The following is a 22,674-nucleotide window of genomic DNA, read 5'->3' as shown; positions in this document are numbered from 1 at the left end:
GAGTCGAGTGACCAGCCTTGTTCTGGGCTCAGGTAAAACTCATTGTTTTTATGGTCATTCACTCGGCATTCAAGCTTATTCATTTGATTTACTCTATCACTCTCTTTCTCAATGACTTGCAATATTATGCAGGCCAATACACCTGAAGAGCTAACGGAATGTCTAATTAGAACCTGCCGCCTTAACCATTTGGACATCACTAAATCATTACTACTAAAACACAACCCACACCGATTCTCTTGTAATACACCAAACATGAAAAATTGTGTTGATAACCACGATTGCTATGGTTTTTGCGTTCAACTTACTCAAATTCGCATTATGTTTTTGTTGGGAAAATACTTGCTGCTTCATCATGTATCCGACCTGGGACATGAAATGTTCTTTCACTTTCTCTCAAGTTATCTCCACTTCGATAATATTGAAAGAAAATTTGAATTCAAGCTCAAGGCGATTAGATGATGTCGAACAAGTCTTTAAATTAGTACAGTATATTTAAAAGTTGTGATCTTGAATGTTATTTTTCTCTGTCATTTCCCTTGGGATCTACTTAAGTAACTATATTAGTGTTTGTCAAACACAGGAAAAATGGAATTTGGTGGATGGTGTATTGCACTAAAGAAGAAAAGGTAACAGTAATACTTAGAAATAAAGGATCGTGATTAGAAATGATTGTCACCTAAAATTTCAGAATTTGCTCTTTACATATTGCGTTTTTTTTCTTGAAGCAATAATGTAATAGGGCCATCTTTAGTCCTTGACAGAATTGAGAGTAATAGGGGTTTTAAGCCAATGCCCAACCCTACTACCTCTAACTTGGCATGTGACATGTTGGGATTTTATTTAATTCGCCCATAAATTCTTGTTCGTTTTTTCAGAGATATGTGTGTGGCTGTCTCTCCCCTACATTCAATTCTAGCCCAATAATAGTACTATGCACAAAACATCACATATCAACCCTCCATTCTCTATTATACACCGATCAAATATTACTACTTTCTCTAATGAATTTTATCTGTAGATATTTTTCTATGATAATTCTCTTTTCCACATTTGATAAATATTTCTCTACGTACTTTTTAACATGTAGTCTGTAATAGTTCATAGTAAAAATGAAAGATTTGGTTGCGTGTATTTCAATACACTTGAACACTTGATAGCTTGGGTTGAAATTAATAGATTAAGGATGTTTTGCAATGAAAGTTAAAAAAAAGTTTATTTAGTGATGCACAAGATAGTAGTGCAAATTTGCTATCAGTTAGTTGTGATGATTGTTGCTTGGTAATGATTAATTCAAACCCTTATATCATGAGTCATCCATCACACCTACAAAATTATTATTGCACCATGCCAGCCCCAAAACATTTTTTCAAGATTGGCAACTATGCTTCCAAGGAGCTGAGTTTTCATTCCTCCTTACTAAAATTCATTATTATGATATGCACTACAATAACCATCCAATAATCCTTAAATAACCTTAATTGTGATATTGACCCATTAAAATTATACGTAGATAGATTCCTTCTATCCATAACAATTAGTCATGTTTATTTAATGTAATTTACCTATATATTTTTAAACTTTTTATCAAATTTTAATTTTACAGTCAAATTGTTGATTCGTTATGATTTCGTACAATCAAGATTTCAGCACTAACATAGTTTGATGAACTATCAGACATCTATGTTTTAGGCAATGAAACAATATAGTATACTAGTATTATATACTAAATTAAATAATTTTATTTGGTGAATTATAATTTATATTAAATCATGTTAATGCTAAAATCTTGACTGATTACAAAATGACAAGAACTTAATAATTTACAAACAGATTTTAAAATCAATAAACAAAACCAAAATTTGACTAAAGTCAGAAATTTAGTAACAAATGCGCCATTTGTTTATGGAAATTTTATTTTTAACGATGTATGTCATATTTTCTACTGCTTAATAATGTTTCTATCATATAAAAAAAAAGCATTTTTGTATAATAGTAGTACTGTATTAATTTTGTAAATATTCGTATTAAAATAATTCCCTAATTTGTCTTGCAATTGCCGCAGATCAGAAGCGTGGGCCCCCTGTTCCTCAATCAACATTTAATCCAATTGGGCCATCCTCTCATCCACCCTCTCTCCCATGCACCATCACCGCAGTGGATAACCAACACTCCTCAAGAAAAAACCTTATAATTTTCCCTAAAGTAAAACAATGCAAATGTACTTACTTTTTTTTCCATTAAAGTCCAATTGTACAGTTCAGACACAAAGCCCACATTCTATCTTCTTTACCCTATCTCCCTCACTGCTCAAAACCCTTTTTCCCTTTTTTTTTCATTTTTTCTCTAAAATTGAAACTGATTCCCTCTGCAAAACCCCCCAATGACTTGAAAAGTATCGTGTTCGTCCCACCATTTCTGAGGTGCAATCTAATTTTCATCTTCATTTCTGTGTTTTTTCCGCAAAAGTTCACATTTTTAAATTTTTTTGTGCCCTCTGCATGTTCGTGTTTGTGTATCTCTTTCATTTCGAGTTATCTGTTTCATTTCAGAGGCTGCTGCTGAATGGGCTTTAGGTTTTGTGTTTGTGAGTGGGGAAATGGATTTTTGGATTTTGTATTTTTTGAATTTGAATATTTCATTTCTTTTTTGCGGATTTCTTTAAGTTTTTTCGTGAAATATGTTAGGCATTTGTTATTACTAGGTAAACTTTTCCTCCTAAAATTTCCCATTTTTTGTGTTTTATTTCCATTTTATTTTCTAAGACTATTTTTTTTAAAGAAAAGAAAGATATATTTTCTTAAGTAAAAAGAAGGAAAGATAATTTTTTAGTACTATTATTATTGATTTTTAGCGCTTTTAAGCACAAACTTTAAATCTTGTATACCGCCTTATATACATCTATTATTTTTTTAATCTCCACATCCATGTTATAATAATAATAATAATAATTTGGTCATACATTATCAGACTTATGTCAAATTCAGTCACTCTATTATCCACAGAATGAATCTCATCCATTTTAAGGATAATTTTCGCCCAAATTTGTCTTATAAAATCTTGAAATATATGACTATTACTATAGAATCTTGATATTGACAATATATGGGTGTACTTTTGTTGTTATAGTGTTGAGCGTCAGGCCTAATAGATTATGCTATGAATAATAGTCAGAACATGGCTAAAGTTGATCCTTATGGCTGCTGGGATGGAGCTATTGATGGAGACGATGAGTTGGACAATATGCTTGGTAGCATCCTCGACTTTCCAGATTTTCCGATGGAGGGTTTGGAGGGGGCCGATTGGGATGCGAGTAAGTCGCAGTATCTAGGGCCTATTCCGATGGACGTGCTAATGGGGCAGCCAACCAAAGTCGACACAGGGGCAACAGTTTTCATGCAGCCTATTCCCATGGACGTGCAAATGGGGCAGCCAGCGGTTGCTCAAACCAAAGTCGAGATGGAGCCCCCGGTTTTCATGCGTAAACCTGATGCTCTTGTGAGTTGCTTTTCCTTCAGTTCTGTCTTTCGTTTCAGGAATTGGTGAATTGTTTGATTGAAATTGTCGATTGCTTACACAGGTTTTTGTGCATGTACAATTAATATAGTTACATGATAACTTAGTTAATTATTTATACGATGATGAGTCAAAAGCATGAGATATCCGCTGTTATATTTGTTGTCTTCCCGCTGGTTTACCTAATCTCATTGGGCTTGTTTTTGGTTTGTATGCACCCTATAACACTAATTAATCTGATTTATTCTACTTTGTGGTTTTTTTCTTGTTTTCCCCGAATGCTGATTGCGTAAAGATTGATGCTACTCCCCAGGAAAAACAGCATTCCTACTGGTTCAGTGATGATGCCTCTGCCTCGTGTATTCGTCGACAGAACAAATCCGTGGAGGTGCAAGAGACTGTCACGTTTCAATCACAAAGCCCAGTATCCGTGCTTGAAAGCAGCATCTCCTCGTCGACTGGGAAGAGCTTGCTTAAGCCTCATCCAGCCAAGCGAGCAAGATCCAAACGGGCTAGACCAACGGGCATGAGTCCATGGCTCGTAATATCACCCGTTCTCCCCACCTCTTCCAGAAAGACTTGCAATGCAAAGAAAACAAAGGAGATGAGAAAGAAACCAACTCATCCGCCATTCGCCCCCAAGCAAATGATGGAAGACTCGTCTCAGTCATCTGATTATTCACAGCCAGCAAATGCAGCAGCTCAACAGCGTCCCATCAAAAAGTGCACTCACTGTGAAATAACGAAAACCCCGCAATGGAGGGAGGGCCCATTGGGGCCAAAGACGCTCTGCAATGCATGCGGTGTTCGTTACCGATCCGGCCGCCTATTCCCAGAGTACCGTCCAGCAGCGAGCCCGACATTCGTGTCAACTCTGCACTCCAACTCCCACAAGAAGGTGATAGAGATGAGGAACAAAGGTAAGAAAATGGAGCAGTCTCCACAGCTCGAATTCATCCCAGTGAGTAGCTATCTGCTTGATCCTATTTGCTGAAACAGAGTGCTCTGTTTTAGTTAGGTAACCAATTTAGTCAGTCCTAGCCTTTGTTTTAGTTCTCCTCCGGTTTTGAGGTTTGTTTTTCTTGCTGCGACTTGGGTAGAATCTTGTAAAAAATCGAGTCGAGTTGAGTCCAGCCTAGGTTAGGATAATTTTCACTGTATTAGTGTCGTGAAGAAGCTGGTGGTAAGAATAGAGAGTTTCATTATGTTATGATGATACTATTTGTCTTCTTTGAAAAGTTAAGCCAATTTTCCTTATTAAGATTCTTTCACTTGTTGCCAATTTATGAAGAACTAATCCATACTTTGCTAAAGTTTGTTTATTATGCATAGGGTGGATACTATTATTTTCATTATCAATAGTTACTCCACAAAACATGTTTAGTTACTCAAAATCAAGAGTTGACAACCCTACAGTTGCTCCTAATCTCTCCATCCCCTCCGGTTAGGGTGGTGATATTTCCCATCTTGATCATCGCGTTCGCAAAGTCACAGAAGAAAACCGCAGAGTTGTTACTGTAGAGCTGTGCGATGGCTTTGGTCGCTGAATCGTTGGCAACCAGCACTTGATCAGACTGCAGAATTCCTCTCCCTTTCAACAGATTCCCGAAGTAATTTCTGTCGAATAGGTCTCTGGATCTGTTGTCGAGCGCCACAGTGTTGTTGCCGTCGCTGTTGACGGGGCACGCGGACTGGAGCTCCGGGATCAGGCTGCTGTCCAGCGTGGGGTCGGGCACGCCGCTGCCGCTGAAGTTGGACAATCTGTCGCTGAAGAGCGCGCACTTTGTTAAGCCGATCGTGTGACCGCCTGAGATCATTATTTTTTAATCATTATTGTAGATCATAGTGAAAAAAAAAATTGGAGATTGGTCGGATAAAAAGAAATTGTTTGACCTGATAAAGCAACGACGTCTGTGATGTTTAGGCCAAGTGCGTCGAATTTGGAAATGATTGAATCGAGAGACTCGAAGGGGGAAGGGAGACCATTGGCTGCTGTTTGGTTCGCAAATAATCCGTCTCTTCTTCCCAAAAATACCTTCCATGTTGGGCCTCCACTCTACATGGAGTCTCAATTTTCTCATTCATATGTTCAATCTCGAAACCACATTATCTCATTAAAACAAAATAAAAAAGGAAAAAGAAAAGAGAGCAAAAGAAAAAAATATTTTACTGATGTCGTTTGAGCATCACCAAAAGACGTTTTATGCAAGGATAGAATAACACTACTAAAAATTTAATTTCATGATTAATATTTCATTTTCACAATTAATGAAAATAATGGTTTCTTCATAGTTTTGTGTTAAAATTATGTCATCGACTATCAAGTAGTAGTAGTACTACTAGACCACTAGTAGTGGATGGAGGTAGTATTGTAATACTATCAATTAATCACGTTACATAACAGTTGGTGTGACATCTTTATGCACACTCACTCACCAACACAACCGAGTCTCGTGCAGCTATGGTGAGAATATCTGCACACGAAACGACGCCGCTGCATGCAGTCTCCACTGCACTTTTGATCGTGTCAATCACTTCATATCCTCTAGCTGAATTCAAGTTAGGGAGAGCAAACTTCTCTCCGTCACTTCCATCCAACAACACCGACCCATCGCACCCCTAAAACGACATCATCGATATACATTCAATCAAAAGATAATGAGACACTTATATATGATGATATCGCTTACTAACATTGACGAAGCAGTCGTGGAAATGGAGGCGAAGCAAAGAAGCAGCCATTCTCATCTCGTTCTTTATCGCGTTCCTAACTTCTCGCCGCACAATGTTTAGTAAGTTGGGGCAACTTTTAGAGTAAAAATCTGGACTTAGTTGAGACCGGACAACCACACATAGCATTAAAAAGGCCACAACCCTAAGTTTGTAAGACTTGTCCATGATGTTTAAGCCAGCTAACTTGGTTTATTCCAAGTGTTGATTAATGGTGTCAATTTATAGGCAAAAGTTTTAGTTCCATTAGTGTGGGATGACTTCAAAACCTAATACATTTGATTTATTATTACATAAGATGGAAGATTGACAAGACATTGCATGTTGCTAATGTTCGTTATATTTCACTCGTGTGTGGCGGCCGGCGGCTAGTGCTCCAACTAGTTGACTAATTGTGAAATCTTTTTTATGTGATAGATAACTTAAATTATCATTGTAGCATCATTGTGGGATTGGATTTTTTGTGTAAAGAAATACAAAATTACAGCATGCTTATAATAGCATGCATGAATAGTGGGATGGATTTTTTATATAGCAAGCTGAGACAATTCGAATTTTGCACGATTCTACATTTGATTCCACTTGAGGCCAATCACTGTGTTTTCCTTATTTTCTATGTTATCGTTTTACAGTTTTACTACCTTAATTTAGTTAGTACCACCTTTTGAGAGTGGGCATAGTGACACAACTGGGGATATTTTAATTGAATTGCTACATTGCATCTCTTTACTAAGTGTGGCCATCCCAACTTTAAAAAAAATAAATGAGCTTTAGATATCTCAACTGAAAATTATACTCCCTACATATTTGTGTAGAATTTTGCTAAAAACTGTAGGAAGTAAACAAGGCTTAGAGTTGAACAAATTTACAGCAAAGATTCACATTACAAGATAATCAACTTAATACGTTTCCATAAACAGTCTGCAAAATTCAAATGGCATCGGATGACAATCTTGAAACCTGAAGAACCGAAAACCTGATATGATAAAACTCAAGAAACCGCATAAACAATTCAATCTTAAAATATGATGGTGGTTTCTTCTCTGCACCTGTTCGAAAACGGGAATCGTATTGATAGTAATTAAGAAACTAAACATGCATATATTATATAACCTGAAGACATCATCCACTTGATGAAGAATTCTATGACATATATAGTATGATGTTACACAAGGATGAATACTATGTTTACTTTTGCAAGAACAAAGGAACTAAACAAGAATACTAGTATGAAAGAGGAGAAGAATCCCCACAGTAAGAAAAAAAATACTAGTAAAACAAACTTACAGAACTGAACTGACTGACAATAAAATAACCAATGACATCAATGTCGTAGCCTGTCTATTTGATCCCGACTCTAACAAAAATATACTGTACATACTTTCTCCTCGTTAGCACTTGAATACAGGATGGGATCACTGTATTGTGGCTGCAGGTTCAAGATTGACAGTAACTCATCCTGTACTTACTCCAACACTGCAACCTCCTGCTCGACTCTCCAATAGTTGGCGTCATTGAATTCCTTCATTCCAGCAGCGTCATCTACATCCTCCTTTTCTGGTTTCTTTGGACTGGTGTTCCTTTTCAGCGGCCCAGCTTCACCGACAATGCCTTCCTTGAGAGCCTGTTCCATAGCCTTCTCAGTACCCTCCATTTCCACACCCACAAATTCAACATCCTCTTCAAACAAAGAGGGCACACTTTTCTGAACCGGAGTGGTTTTAGCCAAACCATCACAGACATCTATAGGACTGATTCCATTGGGTACAGGTTCTCCACTTGAAGTGGGATAGATAGGACCAGCAGTATCCTCAACTGAGTTCATAACATTTTCTGTGATGTTTTTATGGTCATCAAATGGATTAACACCAGATCCACCAACTTGAAAATCAGACCCCTCTCCCCATGCTACCCACTCAGGTATTGGTCTGTCTCCAAAAGGGTTGTTGTTGTCTGGTGACTCAAAGCGAAAGAAGCCCAAGTCATTAGAAGCACCAGTTTTCTCAGCCATGGTAACTGAGTCCCCATCATCCCTGGAGTTGTTAGCACCAAATCCTTCAAAGCCATTTGCCTGAAAACTTGACGATCCATTCGGAGAAGACCTACTCTCTGTCATTTCCTCATCCTCTCCAACCATAACCTCATCATCACTGCTGCTGTTACCACCATTTGTTATTCCATTCAAATTAATATCATCCATCATGTCAGAGGATGAGGTATTCATTGGCACATCATCGCCATTTCTGTCATCTTGGAAGGCGAACCAGTTGGAATTTGTGAACAAGCTGCTGAAAATTAAAACCTCATTTATTAACAATCCCTCCTAAAATTTTGCTGCCAGGTATGGTCTTATAATGTCGAGAAGCTTTTTCCGACCATTTATATATTCTCAATTCCTTATACCTTACAATTCACAAACACCTTATGAATTTGCACATTGCAGAATATTAAGAGTTTTGACTTAAGACAAGCAACAACCAGTGGAAAAGAAAATTCCAAAACTAACTGCCAAATCTGAGCAACCCAGGTATATAATATAAAGATTTTATCAGGGCGGTGCTACTAAATTTACTAAGACTAAAAGTTAGAACACTACTAACCTCCCTTGATCATCACCCAGCCTTAGGGATGAGATTACAACCTCAGCAGATTCATCATCAAAGTAAACCTACAGGTCCAAATTTTGAGATATGAGCACTGAGAAAATCATTTAGGCGAGCACAAGCAAAATAATAAAGTATAAGCCTGATTCCATGGAGCTAGAGACTTGAAATAGAAGGGCTCCATCTTTCCAGCTATGCAATGAGAGAATACTGAAGTAAACAGGATGCAGATTACCTCATCATCACGATCGAAAGATCCATGACCCTGTAAGTATGAAAATCATAAATAGATCTTAAAGACATCATATAAGAATATTAGGGAAAAAAAATATTAGTTACTCCCTGTTTATAAATTTACCTCATTATCATCATTATCATATATGCTGTATCTAAATGCCTGGCTTAGATTGTTTGCAAGTGCAGCAACATCATAATCTCTATCCTGAACATCTTCCTCATCACTATCCCTAGTTCTGTCCTGCAATGCAGTTGGTCTCCTGCAAAGAGTTAAAAGAATAATTGATTCCGGATCAGAACAATCTAAAGACACTTCGCTAGCAGAAGGAATTAGTCTCCAAAAAAAAGGAAAAAAATCAAATTAGGTCTTTGAGGGCATGCAATGTCTAAAACCCGCATGCAGGTATCTTACGGAAACCGAAGGTATTCAAAGAGACGAGGGTTAGACTGATGTCGTAACAGTGAGAATTAAATACTTTAACAAACTATAGAGAGCAGAAATTTGTCATTACTCTTAGTCATTTAAGTTTGACCCAAGGGTGCGGTTAATAAGTGGATAAGACAAAAGGTAACAATGTTGCCGAGCTAAAGCAACTGCAAAACATGACTAAAGAGTCTTACCCACAAGCCCATCGATATACATTTTCGACCACATTACGCTCTTGTAAGATAGTACTCTGCCACTCACTCCACTCATTGTTTTCCTGAAGCAAATAGAAAACATATTGATTAAAGGCTCACATAGCACATAAGAAAAATGTGAACTGTGTCAAGCATATTTGTGTTAAACAGATTTATTGCAAATGTACAATGCCTTCAGAATGCAATCATCGGAAGTTGGGATTGGCAGTCATCCATCTAAAACGAGTATTAAACATGTTACTGACCTGAAGATGCTTCAGAATGCGATCATCGGTGTTTCCCATATGAATAAGTTTATTTGATATCCGAGTCATATGTCCAAAATATCCTGCTCGAGGGGCCCATTTTCCAGGTGCTGGTGAAGTTGGCTGCATTATCATAGTCACCACAGCAAATCACACATCAAACTCAAAATAAAAATAATGACAGAGGCAACATGAAAAAGGTGCACACTCAAAAAGACAGTCCATTTTGTCATGCTAAACAAAGCATCAAAACATGACAGGAAACTCGATGGTGGAGGTGAAGTTGGCTGCATTCTCATAGCATCGCCACAGCAAACCACACATCAAACTCAACATAAAAATACTAATAATGACAGAGACAACATGAAAAAGGTCCACACTCAAAAGGAAGGTCTGTTTATTATGCCAAACAAAGCATTGAAACATGACAGGAAACTAGATGGTTCTATGAATGATTACATGCGCACAAAACATCCCCAAATATTCAACATCTTTAACACACAATTACGGATTACCTGACTATGTGTCCCAGAAAGTGTTGGAGTTTTTTCTATATTAAGAATTTTTCCAACCAAGTTACAGTCCGCGAGAAGATGGTCAACAATCACATCATTTTTGTTTTCCAAGCAAGAATATATGATGCTCTCCACGTGATGATGCAAAGCATTATTAAATGGATACCTGTACGAAGACACCAATGAAAACAATATTAATGTCGAACTCCTGATACCTAGTTCTGCTAATGGTGAGATTAAAGAAACTTATGTAGCATAAACTAGTGCTTGTTACTAATATGGTACAAACAGATAGCAGTAAATAAGAATCTTACTCAAAAAACAGATCAATTACTCTCTGAATAGTCCCAGAGACTATCAATTCCTTCTCTGCAACCCCACTGCCAGTTTTTAGCAGCACCGCAAGAAATTCTACAATCTAAAACCGGAATTACAATTTATCAGATAATCTGAAAAATGACCAAGCAAAGGAGACAAAAGGGGTAAGTGAAAGCAGGGGGAAAGCAGTAGCTTTATATGTCAAAGAAAAGTACATAATGTGCCTTCTATGAAAATGACTGACAATATGCAAACAAAAAGTACAAAGGTTGAGCCAGAGAAAGTTCTTGAAAATCTATCAAGAATAAAATAATGTGCCTTCTGTGAAAATGATTACAAACAATGACAAAACCTCCTTATATTCAAGGGTAATTTAGGATCAAATGGAGCAAATATATATATACATATCAAAGGCAAATATTCATTAAAGCATGTCATTTAACCTTCAGGCGATGTTTTCCAAGAGGCGGCTTCAATTCACCATATGTTGTGGGCAAAACATTCTCATCAGATGTAACATTCAGAAGCATCAACAGCTCACCTGAACAAAGATAATTACATCATGGAAATTCAGAAACAACAAGCATGTGCCAATAAAAGTTTAACTAGCTAAGATATGGTAATCATCAACATTATCAATGCTGAAAATTCCAGATGTTAGGAACTTGAGATGACAAAAGTCCAATTTAATAAAATAATTGAATCTCAAAAATGAAGAAACACTGGTCAAAACTTTAACAAAAGTGCAGACTCAGATAAACACAAACACTCATGAGTCATGACCAACGACGAGTGGCCAATTCAATAGCGACCAGAAGAGCACGGCTAATGAAATCCTAGTGATTCACCGATCTCTCAAGGATTGTACATCACCCAAAAAATAGAGGAACAAAACCAATGACTTAAAATAGAATGCCAACTGGATAACATGAGAACATATGAAAAAAGTTATATATTCCCAGATATGCTACAACTGACCTAGTTTTGGAAGCATGGCAGATACAGTATCAGGATCCGCATGTATTGGTGATTCACATGCATGTTGACCTCTGAAAGAGTACATTAGTGGTGAAGGAAGTGATCTTTTAGGATCCAGTAACGAAATACAAACAGACAGTGAATGGACAAGAGCAGATTTCGACTGTGAATCTTCGAGTGCATGACCAAATATCCGTGCCACAAAACTGCATGTTCAGGAAGTTATTTAATGAACTTTTTTTTATCAGACTAAATAATTGTTCCAATTGTTGGAGATATTCAACTAAGCTCTACTGACCTTGGACTGGATAGTTTAGTGGCCAAAGGCGATGGTGCATTCCTGGTTATAGAACATAATGTTTCAGCTGCATTGGCGTGTACTTCGGGTGTGTTCTGGAGGAGACAAGATATATACAATAATTAGATATTACAAGCATCAGACTGGTTAAGTCTATGGAACCTCCACCATACATTAAATATCATAAAAGAGTGTATATGATGCATAAGATCTGCTGCAACAAAAAACATGAGCAGAACCCAATATTAATAATTTAAGATATTAGCCAACATTTAGAGAGGTGGAATAACTAACATTAACATTAGAACGTACTGATCTACATGATAGTTAAAATGGAAATAATGTGAAATTGGTTTGTTTGCTTAAAACCAAGTAACCAACTCCAGGTATTTTATCTTAATAAAGAAAAATAACCATTAGAAATGAAGCGATACTTGCTTGAGGAAAATTTGTAACTGCAGCTCAGCTAAACAACTATCACAGAAGCCAGTGGAGCAGTACATTAAAGTTCTATAAGCAGATTGCCCTATAGGCCATAACAAAGCAAGTTTTCCCCAATTAAAACAAACATGACCATAATGGACCTTGTTTACTTATTCCATATTGTAGCAAAAAATGTTGATAATCTATCAATTAAACCTGACGGCTCAGGAGAATAGAAGGGCAGTAAATACCAAACTAACTACTCCATATACCATATTGATCCCAGACGTCATAATTATAGCTAGAGACTCACCGAACTAGCATCATTTACAACATCAGCAGAAAACAATACCTTTCATGTCAGATTGCAAGTTTTGAACTTACCAAGGTATTGAGCTTGTCCACAATCATTTCTAACAAGTTGCTATCTGTCAACCATTGCACAACATCCAAAGAACTTGGATATAAATGATCGTCTGCACTTACAAGTCGCACCAACACCTGATAACAAGAAAACTGATGAGAAGGGATGATAACCAACAAGTAGCAAGAGATAAATTGTTCATAAGGGTATGAGTATTTAGCAACCACAGTGTTCGATGCAGAAGACAAAAAATAAATGAGAATCGACCTCCATGATGGATGTGATACCGATCAAATCAACCAGCTGTTGAAGAACATCTTGGTGGGCCTGCACGCACATTTGTCATAATTCATTTTCAAAAAATACAAGATGGAACAAGTGTCATAATGTAATAGCAACATTCTTTAAGCAATCTACTTAAGGATACTTTGCATTAAACGACGAATTTTATTGCACCCAAAATCCACTTGAATTGGCTAAAGGAAGCCCTTAGACTCAGCATGTTGTGCTCAATTTGAGCATCTGCCATCAGGCTATTCAAAATCATTATAAGCCAAAGAGTGGCCAGGATCTTGATGTAGAAACAAAAAGTCATCAAGATACTCACTGTTCTTGCTGTATCAGCATAGCACAATTTAACTTTATGTGCGCACTTACACAAGAGGGCTTCGAAACCAAAGTTAAGAAAGCAGATATTTTCCTCAAATCTCACCATTTGAAATGGTTATACAATGTTTTTCTGGCCTTCATCACTTGAGTATATCAAGTCATCTATCAGGGAGAGATATTCTTAAGTAATCTCTCAGACATGTTATGTCCATAATCGTATAGTAACTTTTCAATATTTAGGACATGGAATTAACGAATCAAAAATTCAAAACCTATATGAATAATGTAGGAATGAAGCTGCAACAGAAAGGCAAGCCAGTCCTCTCAAAAGAACCTTCCCGAGGCATGCAACTTCATTTATATCATTTTATGTTATATTTCTAAATACCAACTTGATAGAGATAAAGTGCATGCCTGACTCAGGTAAATATAAAATCACACCAAATATAGAGCGGCCGTGAACATTGAGGTCATATCACTGAACTTTCTACAAACTATGCAACAAATAATAAAAAAACATATTTATAGAAATATGGTCCATAGCAGACCATAAAGAATCCAATTTGTAATGTTTCATTCCCCCATCAAAAAGAAAATGGAAAAGCAAATAAAACTGGGAGGAAAGGTTGCAGGAGAAACAAAATCAAGCATTTTGCTTTCAATAATTAGAGGCATGAGTATGCACAATCCATTACCTTAACATAATTCATTAGTGGGACGGTCTTCCGTACCATTAAGCAAACTGCAACCTGCACGGCCAGATATCACATCAAACAAGCTGGTTGGGTGGTGGTCAGTAAATAATAAATTCTAATCAAATTTATAAGCCATAAATTCACACCTTGCTGAAGTATCCAGCCAACAATGCACTGTGAGGGCGGTTTGGTTCCAGAAAAGAGAAGAGTAAATGCATAAGCTGCAAGAAGAGAATAAATTGAATTATCATCTAGATATCAACTCCAAGATGGAAATTAATTATATATTTTCATATATTCAGAAGGAAAATATAACCTCCTCCTCCTCCACCAAAGTCTTCAGAATGACATCAATTTCACATGTGAAAATTTCACACGCAACAAAAGGAAACCTACAGCATGGGGAGAAAGGATTTAGCCACAAATGAAACAGCTGAAGTACTAGAAAAACAATGCCTCTACGTTATGTCAGACTTCTATTCCCATCTGAGAGAAGAACCAAATAAGAAGATAAATTATGAAATATTTAATATTTGTTAGTATGTGAACTTACTTGAAAGTCCGTTTGTTATCTGCATCCTCTGGGGATTCTTCAACAATATATCGCACCAGCTGCTCAACCTGAGCTCTATCTCTCAAACTGAAACCAAAGAAGTTAATGCATAATCAACAGGTCAAGATTTCCAACGAAAGGTGAACAGGTGCATTAATATTTGTGGTAAATGAGTAAGAGAGTCATGCAGAGCATACAAATTTATGAGGCGGCTGTTTAATGCTTTACACTCCTGGATTATCTCCTCTTCATCCAAGAGCTCTTCCAGTGTAAAGTTTTCCTTGTCAAGCACAGACTCAACCTGAAGCAAGAAGCATTTTGTCAGAACAGAGAACACAGCCAAATGAAGACAAACAGAAGGACCAAGTGTACATTAGAGTTCAAGCCACACAAGCTTTTCTTAAAGAGACTTGAACTAAACATTGAGCTTCAATTACAATCTCTCAAGCCAATAAGTTGGAATGAAGCAAAGGAACAAGGCTAGAGTAGAGTAGCCATTAGAATACTAGATAGATGAGCCCAAAGCAGAATCATCTTGATTCTTATATATGCAGCATAAAATGAGGAGGACTGTAGTTCTCGCACATAAACTTGAGCTAATCCATTAGCCATTAGGGTCAGATCCCTAAGAATCATATAGGCAAAATTTTGACAGACATAATTAGGCTGTACAAGTGCTAAAAATTTCGTATAGCCTTCATTTCAACTAATCTGTCACTAACTTCTTCTTTATCGTACTCATCATTTCCTGTCAACGTGATATTTTGCATACAATCAAACGGGCAAGCATCTCACTGGTTTCAAAGTTTTTATTAATTGGTTAGTAGAAAATATGGTTATATTTATATTATTTTTCCATTATATTGATTGTTTGACCTTGTGATAAATAGTGTGTTTAAAATTCCTTAATTTGCTAATTCCATTTATTATATTTCAAATATAAGAGTAAGACCAACTAGATTCAGCACATTTGAGGAACAATACAGCAGAATCCTTACTACACTCCTCATTAGCATACAACTTTTTCAGGTCACAAATCCCAACTTCCAGACCAACTTTAAGCAATTAGCCGATTAGAACTAGGATTTAACTCTCATAAATAGGAAATCAGGTCCGTATCATCCTGTTCTAGACCCATTGCATAAGTTGATCAGGATTGCATTTCAGGCTTCCCCTCAAATGAGCCAGGTAAGTAAAATTGAAAAATGATTTCTTCATCCCACAGCTATCCACTTGAACAGAAGTCAATCTGAGTGGCTTTGAGAAGATTATTTAACATTCCTTTGCACTGTTCTATTAGCATTAAGCAAGCAGGGATAACAGAGGAATATTAGCTCACCGAGAAACTGTAATTAACGATCTCCACAAGTTTGCCATCAACTTAGTTTTTGCATGAGTTTCATGAGAATCAGTCAAAGTAAATTATTAATTGGATATAAAGAAACCAAGAAAGCCTTTTTGGTTCAAAGCAGAAACAGAGGAGCGCTCTCTACCATCGAGAAGGTAAAACATCTCTCTGCCTCTATTGGAGGTGGTTAAGGTCATGCAACCACCTGACGTAATAATGATAAGTGGTTCACAGGCTAAAGAAAATCAATAACTTAATCTACTAGTCAAACAAACACAAATGTGAAAAAACAAGTAAGTAGACCAGCAAAAGGTTTAAGTTCCCCATCGAACCGCAGCTTAGATTTTCTACTAACCAACATGGAAAAAGGTAATTCGACACCAAAATCACTTCATGAATCATGAATCCGACTTAACCGAGACAGATAGCTGAAAGAAAAGAAGCACCAACTCGTTCGGTTGACTTACAGGAGAGGAAGTAGAAAGAGCTGCGAGCTTCCAAAACATACTGTCTACGCATAAAGAGGCGGGGAAATGGCGGTCTGAAGGTAACAGCTGGAGCAGCGGCGACGGCGAGCAGCTAGACGAGCAGAAGAAGCTGAACAGATCTGTAAAGCAGTAACTGTGAGTCAGTAAAAGCAAAGACAGGAAGAGAAGGAGATTTGAAAGGAGGGGTTTAGGGGAAATTGGAGCGAAAGAAGTGTGGTGGGGGCAGGAAAACCCTAGTTTTGGGAGATTGAATGTGGAGAAGAAGCCGCAAAAGATCGAACCTACTTCACTTCTTTTCTTTCTTTTTTAGTTTTTCGTTTTCCGTTATTACTATTATGCACTCAAATATGAGGATCGCAACAATTGATCGTGTGTGTAGTAAGTCACAATTAGTCAAAATGAATTCTATTTATTTCATTTTTAAGCTAATTAGTGTAAATAAGAATGTGTTACAAAATAAAATATGATCTTTTTAGAATACCTACAAAAAAAATGATGAACATATATAAAGAAAATTTGTTAAGGTAGAACTTAAAAGATCAAACACAATTTCAAGTGAAATAATTGTTAGATATATTTAGTTGCATATCTATAACTTTTTAACATAATTTTATCATCAATTTTGACCTGAATGGTGTATGAAAATTCTGCATTAAAAATTCAAATGGAGTCTCACGATAGCTGGTATAAACTATCGGAGTGAATATCAACGACTACAGAGTCAATAATACAAAACAACAACTCATACCATCTTGCTTATGCAACTTAGGACAAAAATTGGGAAAGTAGCATAAAATTTTATAACTATATTCGTGTGATTTTAATTTGCTTGTTTAGGAATTGTAATATATAGTACTAGTAGTATATTTTTTTATGCATTTGAATGAATTGATTACCATTCATAGTGTTAGCAGGAGTACAATTTTATGAATTAGATGATCTTTATTATAAAAAAAATAAAAAAATGATGCTCGAACTTAAGGATTAAAAAAGGAAAACAGTTTGAATTCAAAACATATTTGAATAGCGAATGAATATTTATATTTGTAATTATTAAATGAGGAGTGTGAATATGAAGCAAACTTTATTTGCACATAATTACACTACACACCAGAAGAAATCAACCAAACATCTACTCTTACTACCCAAGTGGGACCCCACTCAGCAGCCGTGGCCCACCTCCGCCGATTCCGAACCTCAGTTCAGGTGACATCTCATCGCCGTCGGCCTAGATCGGAATCGACGGTGTCATCCGTCGCGGAACTCGTAATTCCTCTTTTTTGATAGGTCGTCCTCGAAATCGTGGATTCAATTGCGCCGTTGAATTAATTGCGAGCCAAATGAATCTGAGCCAGGGAGCGGTGCATCCAGTCGAGGCGCCGCCGCTGCAGACGGAGGGTGCGGGGAACGTGCCGCTGCCGCGCGTGCGGATGAAGGATCTCCAAGGCATGCCGGGGACGGTCGGCGGTCTGGTGTTGCGCGTCTGTCAGTTTCTCTTCGCGGCGGTGGCGCTCGCCGTTATGGCAACCACCAGTGACTTCCCGTCGGTCACCGCCTTCTGGTATATCAGTAATCCTTTCACATATACTCCAGATTTTTGATAATTCAGTTTTTGGTTATGGAGTTACTGTTTTTTATGTTGTTTGATCAATTTTTTTATACTACTCCATGTCTTATCTTATATCTTACCTTGGCTTTGAGCTCCGAGGGGATGGATGCGATAAGAGTTGTCATCCCAGCAATTATGATCTGTATTGTAATCTAAAGGATTTTCTTTATTCCTGCTGAGCTTCCGAGAAAGCTACAACGCTGAATTTCTTTAGTTATTTTATCGGTATTAATATTAAGAAAATACTGAAATCATACAACTTAACATACTTAAATTATAATTCTCTAAAATTTCTGATTAGATTCAGCTCTCTGCACGATATGTAGTTTTGTGAATATGACGCTCGCTGCCTTAGATTAAAGTTACCTGTAGAGTATTAGTTTGACTGGACTTATAAAGTTTATGTGTTCGTTTATCTTGAGAAAATATTTTGTTTTTTTGTTGGTTGTGACTTGTGAGAAGCAGCTAGTTCGATCAGAGGGTATATGCTCTTTCATAAAATCTTTGGACATCCATGATAAGATTAGGCTTTCAGATAATATCAGAGCAATGTTATTCAGGATATTAAGTCCTAACAGTGAGAATAAGTCCTTCACAAAAATACCTATAAGGCAATATGAAATTTTTCCACGTGTAATTTTAAGGGAAACTTATGACTAGTGTGTAAATATCCACCAGCAATAAAAAAGTCAAAATGTCCCACCTCTGTATACATCTATGATCCATCGTAAAAGTTAAGTAGTAGAATGTTATATCCTTTCTCTGTGCTCGGCAATTCTCTACCACTTTCTGTTAGCAAGGTGTGAATTTGTTTATCTAATCTTGCAAGCTTATGGTTTACATGTGTCTGTACCCAGTCCTTGGACCTTGAATCTGTACTTTAAGCTGCAAACTGAATCATGTAACCGAACAAAGTAGAGATATTTTCAACTGGGCAGGTTGGTCTCCTACATCTTTCTTACTGCTCACAAGGTAAAAAAGAACACATAGTTTTAAAAGTCAATACTTCTCCCCAAACTTAGGGCATGAAGTGCAAACCTTAATTCTTAGCACGTTGGAGGCGCACTACTTAGTTAAGGTTTGCACCTTACATGTTTACAACATCACCAATATGGCAAAAGAAGGGGGCGATTGCTGGAATTAGGTTCTTTAACTTACAATTTGTATAAGTATAATGGATATACTTAGAGATGAAGGCATTGAATCTATAGAGAATGATTGAGCTGGAAATTTAAGAATTGGATTAAGAAGAGGATTAGGTATTAGGCCGACTTATTGACCATGTGGATCATCCTTTTTTTCGTAAATGCAACATTGAATTTAAAGACCATGCAACAGTGGGACTCAAACCTAGGATCTTTGGCCTTAGTCATTAAACACTCTATTGCTAGGTCATTGACCATGGCTTTAATGATGATAAGAAGTAATTTAACAGGTGGATAAAGAATTATAAATATATTTTTGAGGATTAGTAAGTGCACGGTTTCAATTTTCTCTCTCTTGAGAATGTACATTTTTTAGCTCTTAAAAAAGGACTACAAAAATACCATAAATAAGTATATAAGTTTGTACTTGTCCTTTATTGGGAACATTTGTCTTAGATTTACAAATCTTTGACGTCCGGAATATGACTTCTGATGTGTTATGAGGCCTATCAACTTTATCATATGGAGTATGGAATTTTTTTTTCTATTTCTTACTTTGTGAACTTGTTCAAGAAGGTAAGTACCTGCACCTAGTTTCCAAGAACCCTTTGAAGCTTGCACCTTAGTAACCAACATATATTTTAAGGATGATGTGGAACTTGACTCTGTATAGATGATGTTCCGCTGCAAAACTAACTTAGTTTTCCTTTTTCTTTTCTCTCTTAGCTACCTTGTTGCTGCTACTGGTTTGCAGAGCATATGGAGCATTTTATTAGGAATTACTGATGCTTATGCACTTCTTGTGGGACGCCGTTTGCAGAATCCTCAAGCTGTTAGGTTATTTGCTGTTGGTGATGGGGTAAGTGTCTCCAATGTTAAGAAACCATATACTCACAGATCATAAGTGCACAAACTAGTTAAAAATCAAGCACCTTTGCCTTAGTCTTGGTCTCACTATGTATCTGCCCTTTTATCTTTTAAATGATGCATCTGGTAAGGGGGAATTTTGGTGGCAGGGGCCTTAAACTTTCTGTTGGGTGTGAAAACTTGTTCATACAGATTAGTCAATTTTTGCAATTTCTGTCTATTTTGAATTATGTTTCTTTGGCTGTCTGGTAAAATTTTTGAATTCAGCATGCAGTGCACAGGGTATTGAGCATTATAACATTATAGATTATAGATGTGAACAGTAATTTGTAGTTTTATCCTCTGCCACTTGACATCTATCTTTGTTTGTTGACAACCCAATTGGCATTTGTTTTGCAACTGATTGTGGTCATGCTCATTTCAGTCTATCGGAAGCATCATGCACTAATATCACTAATGAACTTCACACTGTATTCACAACTTCCATAAGTGTTGGCTGCTAAAGTCCAACAGAAAAGAAGTATCATTAATCGATATTGTAGCCCCTCATTTGCATATACTTTGTTTGTGACATTTTCTTCACGGTAAAACCAGACTGTCAAGGGTGGGCAGATTGAGATATGCTAATATTGAATCCAAATTAAAGGTGTACATGAAACAATTTCATATTCTTTGAACGGAATCTGTTAAATAAAAAAAATGGCATGTTAGAAATCTATTATTATTGGCATAGATTGATATTTGCTTTGTGAATTATTTTATTAAGTGACTTCTATTGGTTTCAAATCTGCAAAAGTTCTCATAAAATTTTGCACTGTATCCCATGCTCAATTTGAGCACAGTTCACCATTTCATCAAGAATGCACTTTTGATTTATGAACTCAGAAGCAGGACTCATGTTTATTATCTAAACCACATTATTTTGTTGGCTGCTGCAGGTTACTTCTAACCTAACGTTTGCTGCAGCATGTGCATCAGCAGGCATTACTGTTCTGATTGGGAACGATCTGGCCGCCTGTAGTAAAAATCATTGCACAGAATTTGAAACTGCTACAGCTATGGCCTTCCTCAGTTGGTTTGCCGCATTGCCTTCTTTCTTGTTAAATTTTTGGTCATTGGCATCACGATGAAAATAACTAATATCCTGTGATCACAGACATAATTTTTGTGTTGAAGAACTCTATCATGTGCAGTAGTATTTCTCTTCTTCGTTCTCCAGTTTAATGTAATCAATCCACCGTGCTCTGTGTGATTATTAATGTGTACAGTACAACTCCAAAACCAGTGCTCCCTTGTATATAAACAGTGCTAGTTGAATGCTGTCTTGTGTATGAGGATTGGTTTGGCTATCAAGTCAAGTAATGTAGGAAAGAGATAGTACTTTCCTCATTGAATAACGCCAATGTGATTTAGCCTTTGTTTACTTGCTTCGTTATGATCTCTACGAATTGGACTTGCTAACAAGAAAAAGATGCCACCTATAGAAAGTAGAAGAATTTACATTGAAGGATCACAATTTTGGAACACTGTATAAATATAGATTAGCAGAAAAACCAGAAACAGACACAAAACTTTTTGATTCCTCCATTTTCAGTTTTCATCTGGGAATTTACATATTTAAACGAATGACCAGTTGACAAAAGAGAGTGCGAGGCAGTGGACGGAGGAGTTCTCTTCTGCAGCAAAGACCTTCCACACGATGGCTTGTTCATACGAGATGTGCCGCCCCATCGTCGACATGCAAATGCCACCAGGCAAGTAAGCAAATCCCTGAAATGGGTAAAACCAGTTCAATCAAAGCCGGAGGAAGAAAAGCAAGTTAAATGTACCAAGTTGTCACCTCTTGCATGATCTTAGAGAATTCCGAGGACAATGCCTTGCGACCGGTGTCATCAAATATCTTATCTAACGCGATATCTTGCAGAGAAACCAGTGTGGTCTCTAGCATGTCGAGCCCAGCCTGATTCGCGAATATAAAAACTGGCTGAGCCTGCTACGACGGGAGAGAGGGAAATGCATTGTAACAAACACATTCATGGCCCAAACAGCGTGTATAAGTACTTCTGAGAAATGACGTAGGGCAAGAATAATTAAGAACTGTAGATGTACCTTCAAGGAGCAGCATAAGATGGCATCCTGATGATGCCAAAGCGTCTTCAATACTGAGTCACCGCCTATGGAGTCGGATCTTAGCAACTCAGTTCCCACATGGTAGCTGCAAATGATACAAAATATATCTCAAGATGAAAAACCATCAAACTGCATCGCATTTTCGTGTTTACAAGCCTATGTGTGAAGGTGGTATGGGATTTTATTTTAGCAAGTACCTATAGCTCTGGCATATCCAATGTGCGAGCGTTTGAGCTTCAGGAGAGACTGGAGACACCTTTGGCCCCGCTGTCGGGCTCAACCCTGATGGAGATATAGCTGTGGCAACCCTCTGTACCGAGGAGATCACGCTACGGACGTATTGACATGCCATTGTAGCAAC

The 22,674-nt window shown here is 37.1% G+C and overlaps 5 protein-coding genes across 10 annotated transcripts; 2 read left to right on the top strand and 3 right to left on the bottom strand.

Annotated features, from left to right (window-relative positions):
* The first annotated feature begins 2,244 nt into the window (after positions 1-2,244).
* Positions 2,245-4,777, top strand: LOC125213864 (GATA transcription factor 11-like). Of its 3 annotated transcripts, none has more exons than XM_048114631.1 (3): positions 2,245-2,423; positions 3,171-3,498; positions 3,812-4,777. In XM_048114631.1, the coding sequence occupies exons 2-3, from the start codon at positions 3,178-3,180 to the stop codon at positions 4,508-4,510; spliced, it is 1,020 nt and encodes a 339-aa protein (XP_047970588.1). In that variant the 5' UTR covers positions 2,245-2,423; positions 3,171-3,177; the 3' UTR covers positions 4,511-4,777. The 3 variants fall into 3 exon arrangements, with proteins under 3 accessions (XP_047970588.1, XP_047970586.1, XP_047970587.1); XM_048114629.1 differs by having other exon boundaries at positions 3,130-3,498; XM_048114630.1 differs by having other exon boundaries at positions 2,247-2,423; positions 3,130-3,498; positions 3,830-4,777.
* Positions 4,778-4,820: 43 nt separating this feature from the next.
* LOC125213865 (peroxidase N-like) lies at positions 4,821-6,427 on the bottom strand. The gene is made up of 4 exons (XM_048114632.1): positions 6,211-6,427; positions 5,953-6,135; positions 5,410-5,572; positions 4,821-5,323 (listed from the first exon to the last, which is right to left on the bottom strand). Exons 1-4 carry the CDS (start codon positions 6,412-6,414, stop codon positions 4,911-4,913), a joined length of 963 nt encoding a protein of 320 aa, XP_047970589.1. The 5' UTR covers positions 6,415-6,427; the 3' UTR covers positions 4,821-4,910.
* Positions 6,428-7,376: 949 nt separating this feature from the next.
* On the bottom strand, positions 7,377-16,911 carry LOC125213863 (serine/threonine-protein phosphatase 6 regulatory subunit 3-like). Of its 4 annotated transcripts, none has more exons than XM_048114625.1 (20): positions 16,844-16,911; positions 16,542-16,681; positions 14,924-15,027; positions 14,727-14,813; positions 14,490-14,565; positions 14,320-14,394; positions 14,174-14,227; positions 13,137-13,196; positions 12,890-13,006; positions 12,083-12,177; positions 11,785-11,990; positions 11,250-11,347; positions 10,803-10,906; positions 10,489-10,654; positions 9,974-10,096; positions 9,708-9,790; positions 9,208-9,346; positions 9,085-9,114; positions 8,847-8,914; positions 7,377-8,534 (listed from the first exon to the last, which is right to left on the bottom strand). In XM_048114625.1, the coding sequence occupies exons 2-20, from the start codon at positions 16,578-16,580 to the stop codon at positions 7,712-7,714; spliced, it is 2,547 nt and encodes an 848-aa protein (XP_047970582.1). In that variant the 5' UTR covers positions 16,581-16,681; positions 16,844-16,911; the 3' UTR covers positions 7,377-7,711. The 4 variants fall into 4 exon arrangements, with proteins under 4 accessions (XP_047970582.1, XP_047970583.1, XP_047970581.1 ...); XM_048114626.1 differs by having other exon boundaries at positions 16,795-16,892; XM_048114624.1 differs by lacking the exon at positions 16,844-16,911 and having other exon boundaries at positions 16,542-16,788.
* Positions 16,912-17,645: 734 nt separating this feature from the next.
* LOC125214253 (CASP-like protein 5A2) lies at positions 17,646-21,606 on the top strand. The gene is made up of 4 exons (XM_048115188.1): positions 17,646-17,768; positions 17,850-18,123; positions 20,043-20,175; positions 21,122-21,606. The coding sequence occupies exons 2-4, from the start codon at positions 17,903-17,905 to the stop codon at positions 21,311-21,313; spliced, it is 546 nt and encodes a 181-aa protein (XP_047971145.1). The 5' UTR covers positions 17,646-17,768; positions 17,850-17,902; the 3' UTR covers positions 21,314-21,606.
* Positions 21,607-21,662: 56 nt separating this feature from the next.
* LOC125214252 (homeobox-leucine zipper protein REVOLUTA-like) lies at positions 21,663-22,668 on the bottom strand. The gene is made up of 4 exons (XM_048115187.1): positions 22,511-22,668; positions 22,293-22,398; positions 22,024-22,173; positions 21,663-21,953 (listed from the first exon to the last, which is right to left on the bottom strand). Exons 1-4 carry the CDS (start codon positions 22,663-22,665, stop codon positions 21,801-21,803), a joined length of 564 nt encoding a protein of 187 aa, XP_047971144.1. The 5' UTR covers positions 22,666-22,668; the 3' UTR covers positions 21,663-21,800.
* Between the last annotated feature and the right edge of the window lie 6 nt (positions 22,669-22,674).

Source organism: Salvia hispanica, chromosome 3 (genome assembly GCF_023119035.1).
Source record: "Salvia hispanica cultivar TCC Black 2014 chromosome 3, UniMelb_Shisp_WGS_1.0, whole genome shotgun sequence".
NCBI lineage: Eukaryota > Viridiplantae > Streptophyta > Magnoliopsida > Lamiales > Lamiaceae > Salvia > Salvia hispanica.
Note: the sequence above shows the minus strand (reverse complement) of the source record. Positions and strands in the feature narration are given on the sequence as shown.